Genomic DNA, 19,358 nt, shown 5'->3' with positions numbered 1-19,358 from the left:
AGCTCTTCCCTTACGGGTCCTGGCCCTGTGCTTTAAATAAAGCACCCTTCCCACTGAAAACGTCTCAAGAATTCTTTCTCCACCGTTTGCTCCCGGCCCACATCACATCAATTCCCAGGGTGGATCCCAGTGAGGAGTCACTCTGGGGGTCGGGGGGGGGGGCGTGGAATCCTCTGGCGCAGCTCACGTTGAGACACCTAAAGGAACTCCTCTGGGGAACGCCGCCCGAAACATCTCCAGCCCCTTCACTAAAGGAGGAGACTGGTTTGCGAGTTCCTTGATTGATAAAGCAATGAAGCAGCGCCACCTACTGCCGAGAAAACCCCAGCGCAGATGCCGCCCGAAATGGTGCCACCACGCGCTACTGCGCACGCGCACTACCCCAAAACCCTGTCCCGAGAGCGCGCTGTGCAAGCCTTGGGGGCGGAGCTCAGGACGAAATCTTCCCTTCCCTCCCTCCTTTGCGGCCTATGCAGCCCGCTCTAGCGAAGTCTTAAACTACGTTTCCCAGAATCCACTGAGGTCCTAGTCTTCCGGTAGCGTCAGCGGAAGCGGTGACTAGATCTGGCTGGGCCGCACAGAGGCCGGCTTGGTCACTATGGAGGAGATAGGCATCTTGGTAGAGAAAGCTCAGGTCTGGTGGGGCCTGGCTCGCGGGGAGAGGGTGAGGCCGACCTGAGTGGGGTGCTGAGTGACTTCGGGAATTCCGGCCCGGGTCAGGGTGATTTGGGATCCTTCGGTGGAGAGCTCTGTGCTGCCCCGAGGCCTGGATCGGTGACTTAATGATGTTAGGGAGCCAGTAAGGCGCAGAAAGCGCGGCTACAGGAATGAGTGACGTTAGAGGTTCCCTGGCACGGAATGATTTCGAGGACTAGCTAGGAGTGCTTAGTGACCGATGGCCTAGCGAAGCTGGGGCTGTGTCGGGGTGTGAGTGATAGATGGGACGCGGCCGTGGGCCGAATGATGTCTGAAGTTGGGCTGGGAGCTAACCGATGTTCGGAGGCTAAGTAAAATCTGTGGTTTGGGGCCTTCCTAGGGAACTGGATGATAAAAGAATGTTTGAAAGCATGGTGACATTAACAACCTATATTGAGCTAGCCATGTGACCCTAGGAACCTGTTGAGGGGGGTTGAAGAGCATTGGGAGCTGGTAAGGAGTGGTTGTGACATTTAGGCTCTAGTTGGGAGTCTGGTGACATTGGGGGTATGTTACAAGTGGCATGTGTTAATAAAATATGTTTTTGGAGGGCTAGTTGACATAAGAGCCCTGTTAGGGGCTAGGTGACATTAGGAGCCTTTTTAGGGGGCTGAGAGGTTTGCAGGGTCTATTTAGAGGGGCTGAATGATGTCAGGAGCTGGTTAGGGGCTGAGTGGTTCATGGTGAAGTGGGGAGGATGCTCTGTATTCTTTCTTCCTCCAACTTGAGTTTTCTCCTTTGTTCTAGGATGAGATCCCAGCACTGTCTGTGTCTCGGCCCCAGACTGGCCTTTCCTTCCTGGGGCCGGAGCCTGAGGACCTGGAGGACCTGTACAGCCGCTACAAGGTACATTCAATCCCAAGCCGGACCCTGCACAGGGTCCCAGCATCCCATACTCTTCCTCCACCCCACAACCTTCCATTGCCGCCTCACTTAGCAGGGCATGGAGCCAACCCTCCACCTTTCCCCTCTCCATTCACAGAAGCTGCAGCAAGAGTTGGAGTTCCTGGAGGTGCAGGAGGAATACATCAAGGATGAGCAGAAGAACCTGAAGAAGGAATTCCTCCATGCCCAGGAGGAGGTGAAGCGAATCCAAAGCATCCCACTGGTCATTGGGCAGTTTCTGGAGGCTGTGGATCAGAATACAGCCATTGTGGGCTCCACCACAGGTGCGTGGGGGGGGTGGGCAGGGGGCCTCTCATTCACTCATCTGTTCATTCAGCATCTGTCAACTGTTTCCTGCCACGGACCGGGAATTGTGCTAGGGTCTTAGAAGAGCAAACAAGGCAAGAGAGTGTAATGGTGTTTTTCAAACTCTGATATGAAGGTAGACATATATCTTACATTCTTTCTCTACACGTACGTATGCATGTATTTTGTGTGTGTGTGTATGTGTGTGTACGTACGTGTACAGTTGACTTTTGAACAACACAGGTTTGAACTGGATGGGTCTCCTAATACGTGGAGTTTTTGGGTAAATACAGTGTAGTACTATAAATGTATTTTCTTTTCCTAACGATTTGTTTAATATTTTTTTTGCTAGTTTACTTTATTGTGAGAATACAGTATATAATATGTAAAACATACCAAACACGTGTGAATTGACTGCTTATGGTATTGGTAAGGCTTCTGGTCAACAGTGGGCTATTAGTAGTTAGCATTGTGGGGAGTCAAAAGTTATACATGGATTTTTCAGATGCACGGGGAGTCAGTGCCCTTAACCCCTGCATGGTTCAAGAGTCAACTGTTATACATATATACACTACATATATATACTACATATACACTGAATATGCATATGTATATACACTATATATATATTATCTATGTGTATGTAATACATATATTACAGATATACTGGAAATTTCATCAAATGCTGTTTACCCTTACTATGTGCAATATACTCTGATGTTTTCCATTCTGTTCTAGCCTGCTTTTGTTTCAAACTATGTTCTGGATATGACCCTCTCAGTTGATTTCATGACCGTTACTGGGTTGGGACCTGCCATTTGAAACCATGGGTGAAGTGGGAAGAGATTGGGCTCTGGTAGGACTCGGTATACAGTAGCTGCTGTTATTAACATGGGCTTAGGTCCTGCCCTCATGATGGTTGTTGTCTCTGTGTGTTACCCATCTTTTTCTGTTTCTGGCCTCTGCTCCTTTGGACTGAGCCATGTTCTCATATCGGTGGGGAGAGGTGGCTGACTGGGCCTGGAATTGAACTGATGGGCTGGAGGTGAGGTGGTGAAGGGAGGGAGTCGCCCAGGATGAGGCTTGTGTGTTTGACCTGTAGGACTTGGGGGACTGTAGGGCTATTCCTGAGATGTCAACATGGGCAGAGGAGTAGGTTTGGAGGGAGACCGTGCAGGCAGTCTAGGATGTTGCAGGGAGGGGTCCAGGAGGCTGCTAGACAGCCAGGTCTGAAGGTCAGGAGAGAGACTGACACTGGACAGGGGTGTGCATCAGCACCGTAGAAGGAGAGTGTGGATGGGAGAGAGGAACCCGAGGCTGGGCGAGCAGGGAGGTCTGGTGCAGAGACCTAGAAGGGTGAATCAGGCAGGGTCCAAGGGGAGGAGAGGAGATGGTTGGAGACGTTCTAGAGGCTGAATGGAAGATCATAGTGACTGATGGACAATGGAGAGAAGGGGAGAAAGATCTAGGATGAGGTTTGGGACTCTGGCCGGGGACCAAGGACTGTAGGCCTCCCTGAGACAGAGACCCAGGAAGAGCAGCACAATTTGGGAGAAGATCCTGAGAACACATTGGGACACAGTGAGTGACAGACACCCTAGGGTCATGCAAGGGGAGGCATTCCAGGAGGTTGCTGGTCACCTCGGGCTGAAGCTTGAGAGGGAGTCAGGGCTATAGAACGACAGGGAAGTTGTCATTGTGAATGTGGGGATGGACTGGAGGAGGCCAGTGGCCAGGAGGCCCAGGCAGGGTCTGAGTGAGAGATACCGGTGGCCTGGAATGTACGACCGTGAGGGGTGGGGAGACGGTTTTAAGGTTCTGGCACTTCTCAATTTCCCCTCTTCTTCCTGTCTCCCAAAGGCTCCAACTACTACGTGCGCATCCTGAGCACCATTGATCGGGAGCTGCTCAAGCCTAACGCCTCGGTGGCCCTGCACAAGCACAGCAATGCCCTGGTGGACGTGCTGCCTCCTGAGGCTGACAGCAGCATCATGATGCTCACCTCAGGTGTGGGGGAGGGGAGCCCAGGGCTGGGGGCGGGTCCTAAGGGACGCTGGGAGCCAGGCTGAGAGCCCCAGCTCTGCTCTCCCACCAGACCAGAAGCCAGATGTAATGTATGCAGACATCGGGGGCATGGACATCCAGAAGCAGGAGGTCCGGGAGGCTGTGGAGCTCCCGCTTACACACTTCGAGCTGTATAAGCAGGTGTGGAGCTGGGAGGGGCAGGGAAGGGAGAGGCCCCACTGTATTGAGCTGGTGATGGGACTCCCTGGCTCGTCCTTCTTCGCCTCTGTGTTTCAGATCGGCATCGACCCTCCCCGAGGCGTCCTCATGTATGGCCCACCTGGCTGCGGGAAGACCATGCTGGCGAAGGCTGTGGCTCATCACACGACAGGTGAGCCTCTCAGCGCTTCTCCAGAGCCTTGACCTTCTGGGCTCTTCTGACCTTGCTCCCTGCTTTCTCATCTTCCCCAGGAAGTGGCATGGTGATTAAGAGCAGGGGCTGTGGGGTCAAAGCCCCTGTGTGCCTCTTACTGGCTGTGCCGTCCTGGGAGGTGACTTTATATCCTCATACCTCAGTTTCCTTATCTGTAGAAGACTCTTCACAGTGTTACTGTGAGAAATGAATGAAATAATGCAGTGTTTTTCCTACAGTGGGTTGTGACCCTTGAGTAATCGTGACTTCAGATTCATGGGTATAACCAGCATTTCAAAAAATGAAACAAAACATCAGAGTCCATCCCACATAGTAAAAGCTCAGATTTGTGAAACTTGTAGTACACACACACACACACACACACACACACACACACACATATGCTTGTGGTTGTTTATATACGTATTTCTTTTTTTTTTTTTCAATGTTTATTTTTAAGAGAGAGCATGTGAGCAAGCAGGGGAGGAGCAGAGAGAGGGAGACAGGGGATCTGAAGCAGGCTCTGTGCTGATAGCATGGAGTCCGATGCGGGGCTTGAACTCAAACTGAGATCATGGTCTGAGCCGAACTTGGATGCTTAACGTACTGAGCCACCCAGGCGCCCCCCACCCCCCATGTATTTTTTATTGTAGGTTCCAGACAAAAACGTCCTAAAGTCACTATATTACTGTTTGTAAAGCCTAAAGATAGGGCTCGGCACATCTTAAAATCTTACCATGTGTGAACCAGAGGCTGGTAGAAGGCAGTAGTTAAGCAGTGTTTTCTGGGCCAGGCTGACTGGGTTTGCAGTCTGGCTCCCCTACAACTGCTTACATAAGGTAGTTTATGTAACTGCTCAATAAGTTAGCCTCTCTGTGACTCCCATTTCGTATTTGTCTGGGTTATTCAGAAGATTGAATCAATATAAAGCTTCTAGAACCATACCTGGCACGTAGAGAGTGGACAGTAAATGATAGCCATTGTCACGATCGCTCCTTTGCTCAGCAGTTCATTGGACCTCTGCTCTCCTGGGCCCGGAGCATGGATACAGTGATGAATCAGACATGTCCCGTGTGTTGGAGAATCTCCCAGTATGGCTGAGGAAAAAGAAAAAGAAACACTTAGAACTCGGTCATTCGGTTAACGTTTATTGAGCGCCTGGTGCGTGCCACGCTGTGTTCTAGGTGCAGGAGACGTGGCAGCGAACGGAACAAAGCCTCCTTTCTTCATGGAGGTGATGCCTTAGTTGAGGGAAGTACTTGAACAGATACACAAGTGAATAGACTATCCCATGGTGCTGAATGCGTGCTGAGATTAAGCAGGACAAGGGGAGAGAGAGTAACAGGGGCTGCAGCCTTTTATGCCAGAGCTGGGGCTTGGTCAGGGAAGACTTTCTACGAGGTGACCTTTACACAAAGACCCGGAAGACCTGAGGGAGCGAATCACAGGAAGGTCCAGGGGAGGAAATGTATCAGGCTGAGGGACTATCTGGTGAGGCAGGAATAACAGGGAGGCCCCTGCAGCTGAAGCGAGTGAGGGAGGGGGCTCACAGTCGGAGGTGAGGTAGAATGGGAACAGTCTGCGGAGTAGCAAATACCCTGGAGAAGCAGGGAAGGTAGTGGGATTGCCCTAACTGGAGGGCGCGCCGTCCCATACTGCCCAGGCCTCTTAGGTAAGGGTTCCCAGAGGAAGCGAGGGGTAAGTGATTTGGCAGGCACACTGTTGGGAGAGGGCATCCAAGCACAGGGAATGGTATGTGCAAAGGCCTGGGACAGGAAAGCACTTTTTAGCGTCATGAATAGATCATGACCAAACTCCAGGAGGGCACGGGCCTTATATATTTGTGTGTTTCTGCATTTCCAGTGCCTGCCCAGTAACTGAACTGTGGTAGTTGCTCAGTGAATGTTTGTAGGAAGGCTGTGCTTGGCAGGTCTAGGAGGTGAGGCTGAGGAGATCAGAAAGGGTGTGAATATAGTCTTAGCACTACTCTCAGAGAGTTTACATGTTGTACTGAGAGCGGGGTGGTTTTAGACAGGCAGGGTTTGATAGAAATATATGCACGCTACATCTATAATTAAAAAAAAATTTTTTTGGGGGCGCCTGGGTGGCTCAGTTGGTTGAGCAACCGACTTCGGCTCAGGTCATGATCTCACGGTTTGTGAGTTCGAGCCCCGCGTCAGGCTCTGTGCTGACAGCTCAGAGCCTGGAGCCTGCTTCGGATTCTGTGTCTCCCTCTCCCCCACTCATGCTGTCTCTCTCTGTCTCAGAAATAAATAAACATTAAAAATAATTAAAAAAAAATTTTTTTAATGTTTATTTCTGAAAGAGAGGAGATACAGAACATGAGCAGGGGAGGGGCAGAGAGAGAGGGAGACACAGAATCCAAAGCAGCCTCCAGGCTCTGAGCTGTCAGCACAGAACCTGATACAGGCTCGAACTCACAAACCGTGAGATCATGATCTGAGCCAAAGTCGGAAGCTTAACCAGCTGAGCCACTCAGGTGCCCCTAGCCAATCTTTAAGTGTATAATTCAGTGGCATTGAGAGCATTCACTGTTGTGCAGCCTCCACCAGTATCCATTTCCAGAACTTGTTCATCATCCCGAACGGAAACTCTATACCCATGAATTAATAACGCCCTGTTTCTCCACACCCCCTTGCCCCTCGAGCCCCTGGTAACCTTTGTTCTTAGTGACTATGAATTTGGCTCTCGTAGGTTATCTCATGTAAGTAGATGAATCCTACATTTGTCTTCTTAAGACTTGCTTTTTCACTTAGCGTGTTGTCTTCAGGGCTCATCATGTTGGAGCAGGTATCAAAATATCATTCATTTTTAAGGCCAAATAATATTCCATTGTATGTATATAGTGTGTTTTATTTATCTGGCCATTTATTGAGGGACATTTCTTGAGATGATTTACATTTTGTTGTACGAAGTCTTTTGAAACCTAAGACTTTTGAGTATGTCACGGTTACAGTGTGTCTCATTTTGGACCAGGCACATTTCAGTTCCCCAACAGCCGTGCGTGGCCAGCATTAGAGAAGTGGTGTGATCAGGACCGCCACTTGCACGACTCCTGGTTTATGACGTAAAACACCAGGCCTGCGTCACAGACTGCGGGTCTCCCTCCTGTGTGGTGGGCGGAAGGAGGGTTCTGAGGGTTGCTCCAGGCAACACAAAGCCACATGCAGTTATTAACAAATAAGTTAAACTCTAAGAAGTCAAAAAAAGAGAGGCCCAGAACAAACCCGTCTTTAGCCACGTTGCCGCTTGATTATACCAGAATACGTGCCCAAGGTCCCTGGTTCTTTCATGATATTCAAAAGTGGGTCTTTTCCCATTCCATACGGAACTCCAAATGGAACTCTGAGCTCTTGGGGAGGCAGTACGATGCCTTAGTGTATGGACAACCTGTCTTTATTCTCTGATTTTTCCAACACTCTGGAAATCTAGATTGTTTTCTACCTTGGATTCTGTGAATGTCTCTTGCTCTCCCCTATATGGCATATTGAAGCACAGATACATTATTATTATTTAGAATGTCCTGATTTTTAAATGTTGGGCCAGAAAATGACACATCTGTGGTAGGATTCATGATATGGGCTGCTAGGTTGCTATGGGGTGCAAGCAGGTGGCTGGTCCTCCCAGTGGGATCTGAGACCCAGTCCCTGGGGCACGAGAGAGTAACCCTGGCCACTTGGAGTGAATGTTCACAGGAACAGCTGTCTGCAGGGAATTCTCGGTTTCAGTAAGCGGCATGGGCCCTGTGGGAGGCCCTTCCTCATCTAACCCTCATCTTCCTGCCATCAGCTGCGTTTATCCGGGTCGTGGGCTCCGAGTTTGTACAGAAATACCTGGGCGAGGGCCCCCGCATGGTCCGGGACGTGTTCCGCCTGGCCAAGGAGAACGCACCTGCCATCATCTTCATAGATGAGATTGACGCCATTGCCACCAAGAGATTTGATGCCCAGACGGGGGGTGAGTGATGCCTAATCAGGGCCTGGGATCTTGGGCAGCCTTTTACGGGGTGCCCTGGACTGACCAAGTGGCACATTCTCCAGCTGACAGGGAGGTTCAGAGAATCCTGCTGGAGCTGCTGAATCAAATGGATGGATTTGACCAGAACGTTAACGTCAAGGTTCGGGGTTCAGGATGGGCAAGGGGAGGTGTGGTGTGGGAATCCGGGAAGAGTGGTGGCTGGCATGTAAGGGGGCAGGTATCATGACAGGAAAGAGGGTGTAGTGGGGACAGAAGTCTCAGCTGGCCTGTCCCCAATGCCAGGTGATCATGGCCACGAACAGAGCAGACACTCTGGATCCTGCCCTGCTGCGGCCAGGACGCCTTGATCGTAAAATTGAATTTCCACTCCCTGACCGCCGCCAGAAGAGATTGATTTTCTCCACTATCACCAGCAAGATGAATCTCTCTGAGGAGGTTGACTTGGAAGACTGTATCCTGCTCTAGAAGTGAGGGGATGGTCCCGGCTGGGTTGGGGACCGGATCTTCATCTCCACCTCTGCCTTCTTGTACAGGTTGGGAGACCAAGGTCCAGGGAAGGGGGTGGTGACAAAGCTCAAGGGTGACTTGTGGCTCCAGGCATTCACCCCCTCGTGCAGGGAATGGTTGCCTTAACTCGCCTGTTGCAGATGTGGCCCGACCAGATAAGATTTCAGGAGCCGATATCAACTCCATCTGTCAGGAGGTGAGTGAGGGTTTCTCCCTGGATCCGGGCAGGGGTTATGTGGGGACCCTTCCTCTTTGAGAATATTCTGCTGCAGTCCTCATGTACCTCAGTGCCTCCCCGGGGCTTGGGGCCCTGCCTCTTCTTCCACCATCACTAGGGTTGGGGAGTAGATTTCTAACTCTCATCCCTCAACAGAGTGGAATGTTGGCTGTCCGTGAGAACCGCTACATTGTTCTGGCTAAGGACTTCGAGAAAGCATACAAGACAGTCATCAAGAAGGATGAACAGGAGCATGAGTTTTATAAGTGACCCCTCCCCCGCCCCACCACAGGGGCCGGAGACTTCTCTCACCTCCCCAGCCTCTGTCCTAAAACCTAGTGTTCCTTTTTCTTTACCTGGGATTGATTTACTCAGTAAATATACAAGATTGAATCTGTTTAATTTCTTCCTAAAAGTTTAACTCTTTTCGGAGAAAACTGGGCCTGGAATAGGATGTTCTGTCCCCTCCTGCTCTCCTGACAGATGAGTGGGTGAGGTACATGTCCTGGGTTACAGTTTGGGAGAGAAGCAACGAATTCAAACCAAATGACTATAGAAATTTGGGGAAAGGGGAGGGGCACCTGGGTGGCTTAGTCAGTTAAGCGTCCAACTTCAGCTCAGGTCATGATCTCACAATTCATAGGTTCGAGCCCCACATCTGGCTCTGTGCTGACAGTTGGAGCCTGCTTCAGATTCTGCATTTCCCTCTCTCTCTCTCGCTGCCCCTCCCCCACTCACACTGGGTCTCTCTCAAAAATAAACAAACATTGAGGCGCCTGGGTGGCTCAGTTGCTTGAGCATCCGACTTCAGCTCAGGTCATGATCTCACAGTTCGTGGGTTCAAGCCCTACATCAGGCTCTGTGCTGACAGCTCAGAGCCTGAAGCCTGATTTGGATTCTGTGTCTCCCTCTCTCTGCCCCTCCTTTGCTTGTGCTCTCTTTCTCAAAAATAAATAAACATTAAAAATTTTTAAATAAAAAATAAACATTTAAAAATATTGGGGGAAAGGGATAGAAACTGAACCTTAGACCACAGCCCTTGGCCACAAAATAAAGCCTCTGCACACCTGCCCACCTGCATTTCCTAGAGTAGGTAGATCATTTGAGTCTTTGATGATTCCTGCCTTCCTCACACTCGGAGTATCAAGAACAGGGAAACAGCCCTGCAGAGTCCCCAAGAGCAGGGATGACGGTTGATGGGAGGAGGTTGGATGGCTGGGTTTTGTGAGTATCTCTGGCCCTACTCCATACGGTCTTACTGGAGCACAAATGTGTTTGGTTGGACCAATTCCGTCTCTTGAGGTCTCTCTTTCAACACCTCTCCCTCTGGACAGCCCTCTCTGGTGCCCCAAGCGGGGAGGGAAGCCTTCTGCACTCCACTGGCGCCAGGCCCGTGCTCTGCTTGATCACAGTTCAAGTCCCAGAGCCTACGCATGGTAGACGTTCACTTAGTATTTCTTGAACACATACATGATGTCAGTATCTATTTGGAAGTGAGATAGGAAGAAGGAAAAATGGTAGTCACAGGTCCTTGAAGAGACGGAGGGTGATTCCTCTGTAGACGACCACTGCAGGTTGAGTAGGGAAGTTAACTTCTCCTCCCCAGGACCTCACTAAAATAAGAGGTGATAAGAGAGTAGGATGTACATTCACAAGATCAGGAGGAGAGAGGATCTGGCAGCAACACAGTTTCGGAAAGAGGCAGATAGCTGCTCGTTAACGTAGCAGACGTGAAGCGGAGCCCAGAAACAGATGCCCGCTTCAGAAGTCACAGGTGACACGTTCTGAAGGTGAAGGCTGGAAACAGGGACTACCTGAAAGGCTATAGAAATCCAAACTCATATACCAAGTGCACCTAGACCCTGGAGCTGTAAATGAACGAGCTGTTTTTCCAGGCCCCGTGACCCTCCTGCAGCCTGGCTGGAGGTTTATTCCAGGAAGGGCTGGACTGCAGGTCCCCAGACTGGCAGGCCTGGAGCTCGGATGAGAGGGGGGCTGCTGTGTGGAAGACAGGATTCAGGGAGAGCCCCGGGCAGGCAGCTGAAGGATTTCTGCTGAGGAAACCGGGCAGCATGGGAGAAAAGAGAGAATGGGTTAAGACACCATAAGTTCTCATCTTTCATGCTCGGTAGCAGCTAATACCTAAAACTAATGATTTTACAAAAGCATAGAATTTAGAAATATGGAAGTAAATTTCAAAAGACAAGAGGATGGGAAGTGGCTGACTCCTGGAAGTAGGGAAATACGGGGTGAGGGTGCCATGGGCACGCTTTATACACACTTTATACAATATTTAACCTTTTAAATTTTTTTTTTTCAACGTTTATTTATTTTTGGGACAGAGAGAGACAGAGCATGAACGGGGGAGGGGCAGAGAGAGAGGGAGACACAGAATCAGAAACAGGCTCCAGGCTCTGAGCCATCAGCCCAGAGCCCGATGCGGGGCTCGAACTCATGGACCGCGAGATCGTGACCTGGCTGAAGTCGGACGCTTAACCGACTGCGCCACCCAGGCGCCCCAATATTTAACCTTTTAAATTAGGTACTTAAAAACCGGCAGGGGGGGCCTGGGTGGCTCAGTTGAGCGTCCAACTTTGGCTCAGGTCATGATCTCCCAGCTCATGAGTTCGAGCCTTGCATCAGGCTCTCTGTTGTCAGCACAGAGCCTGATTTGGATCCTCTGCCTTCCTCTCTCTCTGCCCCTCCCCCGCTGGCACGCCTGCACACTCTCAAAAAAAAGTTAAAACATTGAAATTTAAAAAAACCAAGGGAAAAAAAATGGGGATGGTACAAGGCAGGAGATAACTTGGAAGCGAGAAGGTAAGGGAGGGAAATCGCAGAAGTGACAGAACACACCCAAAACATCAGTGATAAAGGGCAAAGAAATTGGAAACAACAAAGCCAAGCGCCCCAGAAATGACAGCAAAGAAAATAACGGGGCAGGGCCCGGGGGGTGCGGTGGAGGGGATACTGCCACAATCTGAACGGAGCACCCTTCTTGGGAGTCACAATTGCGGGTTCCTGCTTCCATCCCATCGGGTGGTGGTGCGACTCAAAGCATCTGCCTTAAATTCTGTCACTCCTGGTCCTCATCAGTTAAATGGGCATAACACCCAAGACCGAGGGACGGTGAGAGGAACATGTGAAATCATGCACATCATGTGGACAGCATAAAGCGCTAGCAGGGTGAGACAGAAAACCCAAAGCCTTCATGAAAGCTTCTCCTCTTGCCAGATAGTCTCTCCCTGAGTCCACGTGACAGACTGCCCTCAACAGGCCTGCAGTCTGGCGGTTTGTCTTATTTTGCTGCTGTTGAGAACTGTTCGCTCAACACCCCAACACTGGCATTCTGGCGGGAGTGACCGAGGTTTCAGGGATGACGCAGATTCAGTCCCTGTGGTCAAAGACCTGGCAGTGCAGAAGGGAGGCCCATTAGGTAAATCCCAAAGTTATATATATATTTTAACCTTTACTCAGTTTTCAAGAGACAGAGAGAGGCAGAGCATGAGTGGGGAGGGGCAGAGAGAGAGGGAGACACAGAATCCGAAGCAGCCTCCAGGCTCTGAGTGCTCAGCACAGAGCCCGATGTGGGGCTTGAACTCACGAACCGCAAGATCCTGACCTGAGCTGAAGTCAGACGCCCAACTGACTGAGCCACCCAGGCGCCCCCCACCCCCAGGTTATATTTTAATAAAGGGGTCTACTTTTTCTGCTTTGAGGAAGTTGGCATTTCCTTGTGGCTTTTGAAAAATTAGGAATCTGGAAGATGATCAGGATAGGTTTGCTAATGTTCTCATTTTTACATTTCCCTGACCACCCATCCAACTTCAAGTTCCTGGAGTATCTTTGAGAAGATGTGGAGATCCCAGAAAGTGAAGACCATGTTTCTTCTTCATCCATATGATGCTTTTACAGGGCCTTTCTCCATTTCCTTCAGGTGAAATGACCCCAAATGACTAGTGAAGAGTGACCTTGGTTACCCCCATTCCTCGAGGGTCCGAGGCCTGCCGACCACAGTTCTGCATTTCAAAATTACTTTCTGCATTTTGAAAGGGAGCATAAGCCAAGACCACTGAGAGTAAAACCCGCCACAATAATGCCATGATTAACTGCATTTACTGCCTGTGCTGTCCAGCCAGAGACCCCTAGGAACACACCCGTAGTCGAAAATTCTGGGTTTAGCACTTGTTATGAGGGAGAACACACACCATAGGGAGATGTGTGGTGTCTTAGAAAGAGGGTGACAGAAAAGACACACCTTGGGGAGGGCTTCAGGAAGCGGGGATTCGCTCTGGATTTGAGGCTATCAGGATACAAGAGGAATTTTATTAGGATGGGACATTAGCTGCAGTGAAGGCAGACCAGGGTGAGGCTGAAGCTGTACTGGGTGAGAAGTAGCAGCCACTCCCATTAGCCGGGAGAGGGGGTATTTGGTCTGTTTTGTGACCTGGTTTGTCTGTGCTTAGACAAAATGATGAAGTGGCCTTGTTCCATCTCTCATTATGGTCTCAGAGTGACCTTGATGTTGGTGTTCTAGGAGATTGCTTATGTGCAACAGGAGAATAATGTGGCCTAACTGTGAGCGCCGGGACAGCTTTATGCCACCGATGCCTACCTGTAATTGTCAGACGGTTCCTGGACACCAGCAGCTGCTTTTTCCATGCTCAGTTACATGCTACTGGGTCAAGAGGGGAAAAGGCTGGTTTGCTGACCAGCCTGGGTGTTCTTCCATCTTAGAAGTGGAGTTTTTTGTTTTTTATTTTTTAAGCGGGGGGTGGGGGGGTGGGGGGAGGGGTTGTGGCAGAGGGAGAGAGAGAATTTTAAGCACAATCGTGCCCACTGTGGAGCCCAACGTGGGGCTCGATCCCATGACCCTGGCATCATGACCTGAGCTGAAATCAAGAGTCAGATGCTTGAGCCACCTAGGCACCCTAGAGTGTTTAAAGCAAGTGTTTTCCTGCACATATATCTTTTCTCTGTTCCACTTTGCAAAGACTGGGAGAAGAAAAAAATGTCAATACATGTAAATAGTTTTGTTTGTTTTTAATTGTAAAAAAATAACACAGGAGCGCCTGGGTGGCTCAGTGGGTTGAGTGTCCAGCTTCACCTCAGGTCATGATCTACAGTTCATGGGTTTGAGCCCCACATCGGGCTCTGTGCTGACAGCTCAGAGCCTGGTGCCTGCTTCGGATTCTGTCTTACTCTCTCTCTGCCCCTCCCCTGCTCACGCTCTGTCTCTGTTTCTCAAGAATAATTTTTTAATTTTTAAATTTAAATTTAAATTTTTAAAAGTTAAAAAAAAACACAAGAAGTACCCACAATATAAACAATATAAATACAGAACATGACAACTTCTAAATACAACACGTGTGTAAACATTGTCCAGATTCGGGGGGGTGGTGTTTCCACTGAAAAAGAAATTCCCACACCACTGCTCACCCACAGGCGGTGATGGCGGATTCTGTGTGTGCGTCCCCTGCAGTTACTGCAAAGGCGCGTGCGCTCTGGCTGAATACAGCAACACTTTAGACACCTGTCCATCATTTCCAACCTGTCTACAGGTCACGTGGATTCCTTGGTAACGTTTCCTTTGGGTGCTCCCCAGGGTTGGTAACATATCTCAGATGAGATGACCGGGCAGTTACTGCTAAGGAGTTACAGATGGCTCTCGATTGTCACAGAGTACCAATGCAGCAGCGTGACACATGTCACCACAGTGTGCACAAACCAGAAGCCACGTGCTGATGGCATGGATCACAGCGTGGCCAACCCAGATTACGCAAACGCTGTCTTCCATGGCCGCCACAGAGCAAGAGGAGGAGGATGAAGAAGCCAGAAGTTGGTGCTCAACATCCTGATGGACCGCATCATTTTTCTGAGGCACGCTCACAAATCATCCCTAAACATTACTTGGATATTTTGCCTTATCTTTAGGATCTTAAGGTGTATATACTGTCTAATGTGATAGGACAGGAGGCCCAAGCAGAGTCGCTCGGCATGCCAACTCCTACTCGAGCAGTGACATATCAGGCCAGGCAGACGCTGGGACTCAGAGCGCTTGCAAGGAACAGCAGAGTGGAACAGCCCCAGAAGTGAGCCTGGCCACCGGAGCCTGCTTCTATGTTTTCTACCTACCCATATAGAAAACTGTTAAGTTCATACTATTACGTCTAGTTAACCTAACGTCACAAGGTCCCTTCTCATTTTCTCCCTTTCCATACCTGTTACTCCCTGCTGTGACGGGGAGAGAAACTCAGCTCCAGGGCCTCTTAATGTGTTTACTCGCTTGACAGGCCCCCTGTGTGTAACAAACTCCCATCACTGCTCCAGCCCCCTCCCTCCTGCAGATGCTTTCCTCACCCAACTTGGATTGGGTTCTGACACTCAGCACCTCCTACCTGGCCTGCACGAGTGTGCCTAACTCTCCTATTTGGGCCCTGACACCCAAAGCCAGGCAGTACTCGTATCTAGATGCCCTCTTCACCCTGCTTGGGCTTTGAAATCTCATACCCATAGTCCTCCTGTGTGGACCCCACCTTACCCTGATCAGGTTGACACCCCATGCTGGTCCATTCCACCAACTGAACTGCCCCCTAGTAAGTTCTGTCACCCTGCACCAGGCCACCCCCTGTGTGAACACCCTCCTCACCCTGCTCGGGCTATAGATATAAGGTTGTGAAAATAACCTTAAAAATCTAAAAAAAGTAGGGGTACCAGGGTAGCTCAGTCAGTTAAGCATCCGACTTCGGCTCAGGTCATGATCTTGTAGTTTGTGAGTTCAAGACCCACGTCAGGCTGTGTGCTGACAGCCCAGAGCCTGGAGCCTGCTTCAGATTCTGTGTCTCCCTCTCTCTCTGCCCCTCCCCTGCTCGTGATCTGCCTCTCTTTCAAAAATAAATAAACATTTTAAAAAATCTTTAAAAAAAAGTATAATCTTGAAGAGCTACTTTATTTGATAAACTGTGCCATAATAATTATCCTTAGCTGGTTTATCAAATAAAACCTTAAAAGGTATAAACACCTAGCAGGTACCAAATAGAGAGGCTCACTGGCACTGTCCTCAGAGGTATAAGAAACTTCTGGTTAGGTAGAACAACCTTTTCTAAATAGGAGTTGGAGTGTCTCTGTGACCTATGTTCCACTAGCACAATTTCTATTCTGCAGAAACAAACATACACATCACATATATGTACAGGTGCAAAGAAAAGTTTTGCTAAAATATACCTCCCCAAAATATGATGCTGGGGCTATTTTAATTTTCTTCTTTGTAATTCCCTCATGCATATAACTGATTAACTGCAAAAAGTGAGTATTAATTCCACAATCTTAAGTATATAATAGATCTATATCCAATTAAAAAGAATTTTTAAGTCTTAGAAGCAAACAGGTTTGACATATGTGGGAATAGAAATCAGTGGGACCGTTATAAAGAGCCTACCAGTTCTCGAACATTCTTCTTCAATATGAGATCTTTATATTGCCAAGATTCTTCTTTAAGTGGACATAAATCAGGTGAAAAGCATCTGCAGACTAAATAATAAAATTTGGTCAAAGCTGACAAAGCAGCGTTTGATTCTCTCTCTACTTCTCCACCGAGTAACCAACAGAAATATCGCTTTGGATATAATCCTTGTAAAATGTCTCAATCCCAAATATTAGTAAGTGAAATTTATATGAAATTTAAAATTGGAGTATTACTGTTCATCACTGAATATTACTTCACTCATATGTACTTTTTGTTGTCTTATGACAAATCTTTGCCAATATAAATCTCAATCCATTGATTCCTTGGGGAAATCCCTGCCTCTTATGACACAGATTTCCACACTAAGCCCTCCAATTACATTCCTGCTCCCAAAAGCCTTAAAAAAGCAGATGACCATGTAATTTCTCACTCACGCCAGTCAAACCGCTTCTGATATTGCCTTATTTTTTTTTTTTTAACACTTTTTTATTTTTGAGACCGAGAGAGACAGAGCATGAACGGGGGAGGGTCAGAAAGAGAGGGAGACACAGAATCGGAAACAGGCTCCAGGCTCTGAGCTGTCAGCACAGAGCCCGATGCGGGGCTTGAACTCACGGACCGCGAGATCATGACCTCTGCTGAAGTCAGACGCTTAACCGACTGAGCCACCCAGGCGCCCCTTGCCTTACTTTTTAAACTGAGGTTTTGGAGATGGAAGATGATTCCATCTAAACATTACTCTCAGTAAAACAAAGCTTTAACTAGACCGCGGAATGGGCATTTCTTACTATTACAAAAAGCGAATGCTGAGGAATGATACGAAAGATGAGGAGAGGGGTATCTGGCGGAGGGACAGTGAGGAGAGGGACTCATAGGCATGGCCCGTCGTTCACGGGGAAGGCGGGCCTAGGATGAGCCGTTGGGCAATTTGGGAAAAGAAAAGCAAACGTTACTAAAAACAAAAGCGTGTTTGTTTATAAACAAAGAGGAAACAAACTCACCTGAGCTGGACTTTCGGATGTACAACCATTTTTCCTCCTTCTTTTGGAGAATGGCAGGGCTGGGGAAGAAGGAAACCTTGAGACGCCAGGCGTTTGTTAGAGTCGTGCAGACTAAGAAAATCCCCCTGCAGGGCCACATCTGCCCTGACGTCACCCACACAACCAGATGTGAGAGGGCGGCTGCAGGTATGGGAATGCTGTGGTTCGGGAAAATGTAGCTGCACCCACAGCGCCTCCAAGGAGGGGCTCTCCCATCATTTCTTGCACGGAGTTCGTCCCAGGCACACTTCTAGCTCTAAAAGTCCCACCCCAAGACCAGTCCTCTGCCTTCCTGCTCGGAACCTTCATCCCAGGGCTCAGTGTTTGTCCTCTAGGGGGAAACATGCCCACAGTGCTCTGTGCAGACACTCGGGGCTGCGGGGCAAGCAGCAGGGACGTGGGACAGTAACACACACCACACAGCCGGCTTGCCGCGCGCGCGCACGCACGCACACACACACTGCCGGTCACAATGGGTTTCACAGCCCCCTCCTCCGGTCCTCGCGCGCGCACGGGTGTGAAGCTCTGGACTCCACGCGCCATGGGCTCCTTACTGGGCGGCAGCTCCACTCCACGAGTCCGCCCCCCAGCCTCACCTAGAGCCGACTCCTTCCCGGACTGCCACCAACTCACCGCGGGGGCGGAACCACCGACAGCGCACCATCCCTGTCCCGGGAGCCTCCGCGACCACCGCCCCGGGGCTTCGGGACACACCTTCCCGCGGCCAGCGCCGGGCTCTGAATGCGCAGGCGCAAGCGCAGAACCCGCGGCCGCAGCCAAGGTCTCGCGACCCGGCGGTAAACCCACGCGCGCTCGCGCCTAGGTCTCGGCGCTCGGGGAGCCTTGCTGCTCGCCCTGGCGCTGGGTCCCCCCAGAACAGCCGAAGGCACGACCCTGCGGCCGAGCGGGTGTGAGTGGGAACGAACTCCACCAGGCGCAATTTCGGCTGTCTCTTCCTGTGAAACAGTCCTGACGGGATTATCTGAGTGTATTTTATTTTTTATTTTTTTAATGTTTATTTATTTTTGAACGTGACAGAGCGCGCTCGAGAGAGCACGAGCGGGGGAGGGGCAGAGAGAGAGGGACAGAGGATACAGAGTTTGCTCCGCAATGACAGCAGCAAACCCCATGCGGGGCCAGAACCCATGAACTGTGAGATCATGACGAGCTAAAATCAAGAGTCGGTTGCTTAACCGACTGAGCCACCCAGACGCCCCAAAAGATTAATGCACTTAAAAAAAAAAACCACACAATTATTAGCGTAAAAGCTAGCATAGGAATAAGTACCTGACATTAAGCTTTTGACCACTGAGGCATCCATTTCAAAAGACATCCATTCTAAATAATAGAAATATTGCCAGCTTTTTGACACAAGTACTAGCAAAACAACCAGAGAAGGGACTGGGCCATCTTCATTCATGAAGCGCCTAGTTCCAGAAAGCCCTGAGGAACCTAGATAATTGACCATTTCGGTAACCTTGCTTCTCCCTTCCAGTACCTTAATTCCCACACAAGGCTTTAAATTAGCCAATAAGGAGGGGCGCCTGGGGGCTGTTGGTTAGGTGTCCGACTTCAGCTCAGCGCATGATCTCGCAGTTCGTGGGTTCGAGCCCCGCGTCGAGCTCTGTGCTGACAGCTCAGAGCCTGGAGCCTGCTTTGGATTCTGTATCTCCCTCTCTCTCTGCCCTCCCCCGCTCAACACACACATTCTCTCTCTCTCAAAAATAAATGACCGTTGGACAAATTAAAAAAATAAATTAGCCAATAAGGAGTACATCTGTGAAACTCTAGACACCCTCCCCTCCCCTCCGTTCCTCATAAAGGCAG

The 19,358-nt window shown here is 49.7% G+C and overlaps 1 protein-coding gene and 1 long non-coding RNA gene across 4 annotated transcripts; one reads left to right on the top strand and one right to left on the bottom strand.

Moving 5' to 3' along the window:
• Positions 1–499: 499 nt before the first annotated feature.
• PSMC4 (proteasome 26S subunit, ATPase 4) lies at positions 500–12,945 on the top strand. 3 transcript variants are annotated; one of them, XR_006702576.1, is made up of 11 exons: positions 500–634; positions 1,444–1,542; positions 1,679–1,865; positions 3,748–3,894; positions 3,983–4,092; positions 4,189–4,282; positions 8,114–8,281; positions 8,365–8,441; positions 8,585–8,835; positions 8,920–9,005; positions 9,183–9,258. XR_006702576.1 is itself a non-coding variant. In XM_045442341.1 (11 exons), exons 1-11 carry the CDS (start codon positions 599–601, stop codon positions 9,294–9,296), a joined length of 1,257 nt encoding a protein of 418 aa, XP_045298297.1. In that variant the 5' UTR covers positions 500–598; the 3' UTR covers positions 9,297–9,419. The 3 variants fall into 3 exon arrangements, 2 of the variants coding, with proteins under 2 accessions (XP_045298297.1, XP_045298298.1); XM_045442341.1 differs by having other exon boundaries at positions 8,585–8,753; positions 8,950–9,005; positions 9,183–9,419; XM_045442342.1 differs by lacking the exons at positions 8,920–9,005; positions 9,183–9,258 and adding an exon at positions 12,881–12,945 and having other exon boundaries at positions 8,585–8,753.
• On the bottom strand, positions 5,207–19,130 carry LOC123578951. Its single transcript, XR_006702577.1, has 3 exons — positions 18,165–19,130; positions 17,493–17,551; positions 5,207–5,400 (listed from the first exon to the last, which is right to left on the bottom strand). It is a non-coding gene; the product is annotated as an uncharacterized LOC123578951 (long non-coding RNA).
• Positions 19,131–19,358: the final 228 nt, after the last annotated feature.

This window comes from Leopardus geoffroyi, chromosome E2 (genome assembly GCF_018350155.1).
Source record: "Leopardus geoffroyi isolate Oge1 chromosome E2, O.geoffroyi_Oge1_pat1.0, whole genome shotgun sequence".
Classification (NCBI taxonomy): Eukaryota; Metazoa; Chordata; class Mammalia; order Carnivora; family Felidae; genus Leopardus; species Leopardus geoffroyi.
The sequence above is the reverse complement of the archived record's forward strand: the minus strand, read 5'-3'. Positions and strand labels throughout refer to the sequence as shown.

Coding starts and splice junctions, on each gene's coding strand:
- PSMC4 (XM_045442341.1), top strand. CDS start 599: ATGGAGGAGATAGGCATCTTGGTAGAGAAAGCTCAG. Junction 8,282..8,364: donor ATTTGATGCCCAGACGGGGG/GTGAGTGATGCC, acceptor CACATTCTCCAG/CTGACAGGGAGGTTCAGAGA. Junction 9,006..9,182: donor TCAACTCCATCTGTCAGGAG/GTGAGTGAGGGT, acceptor ATCCCTCAACAG/AGTGGAATGTTGGCTGTCCG.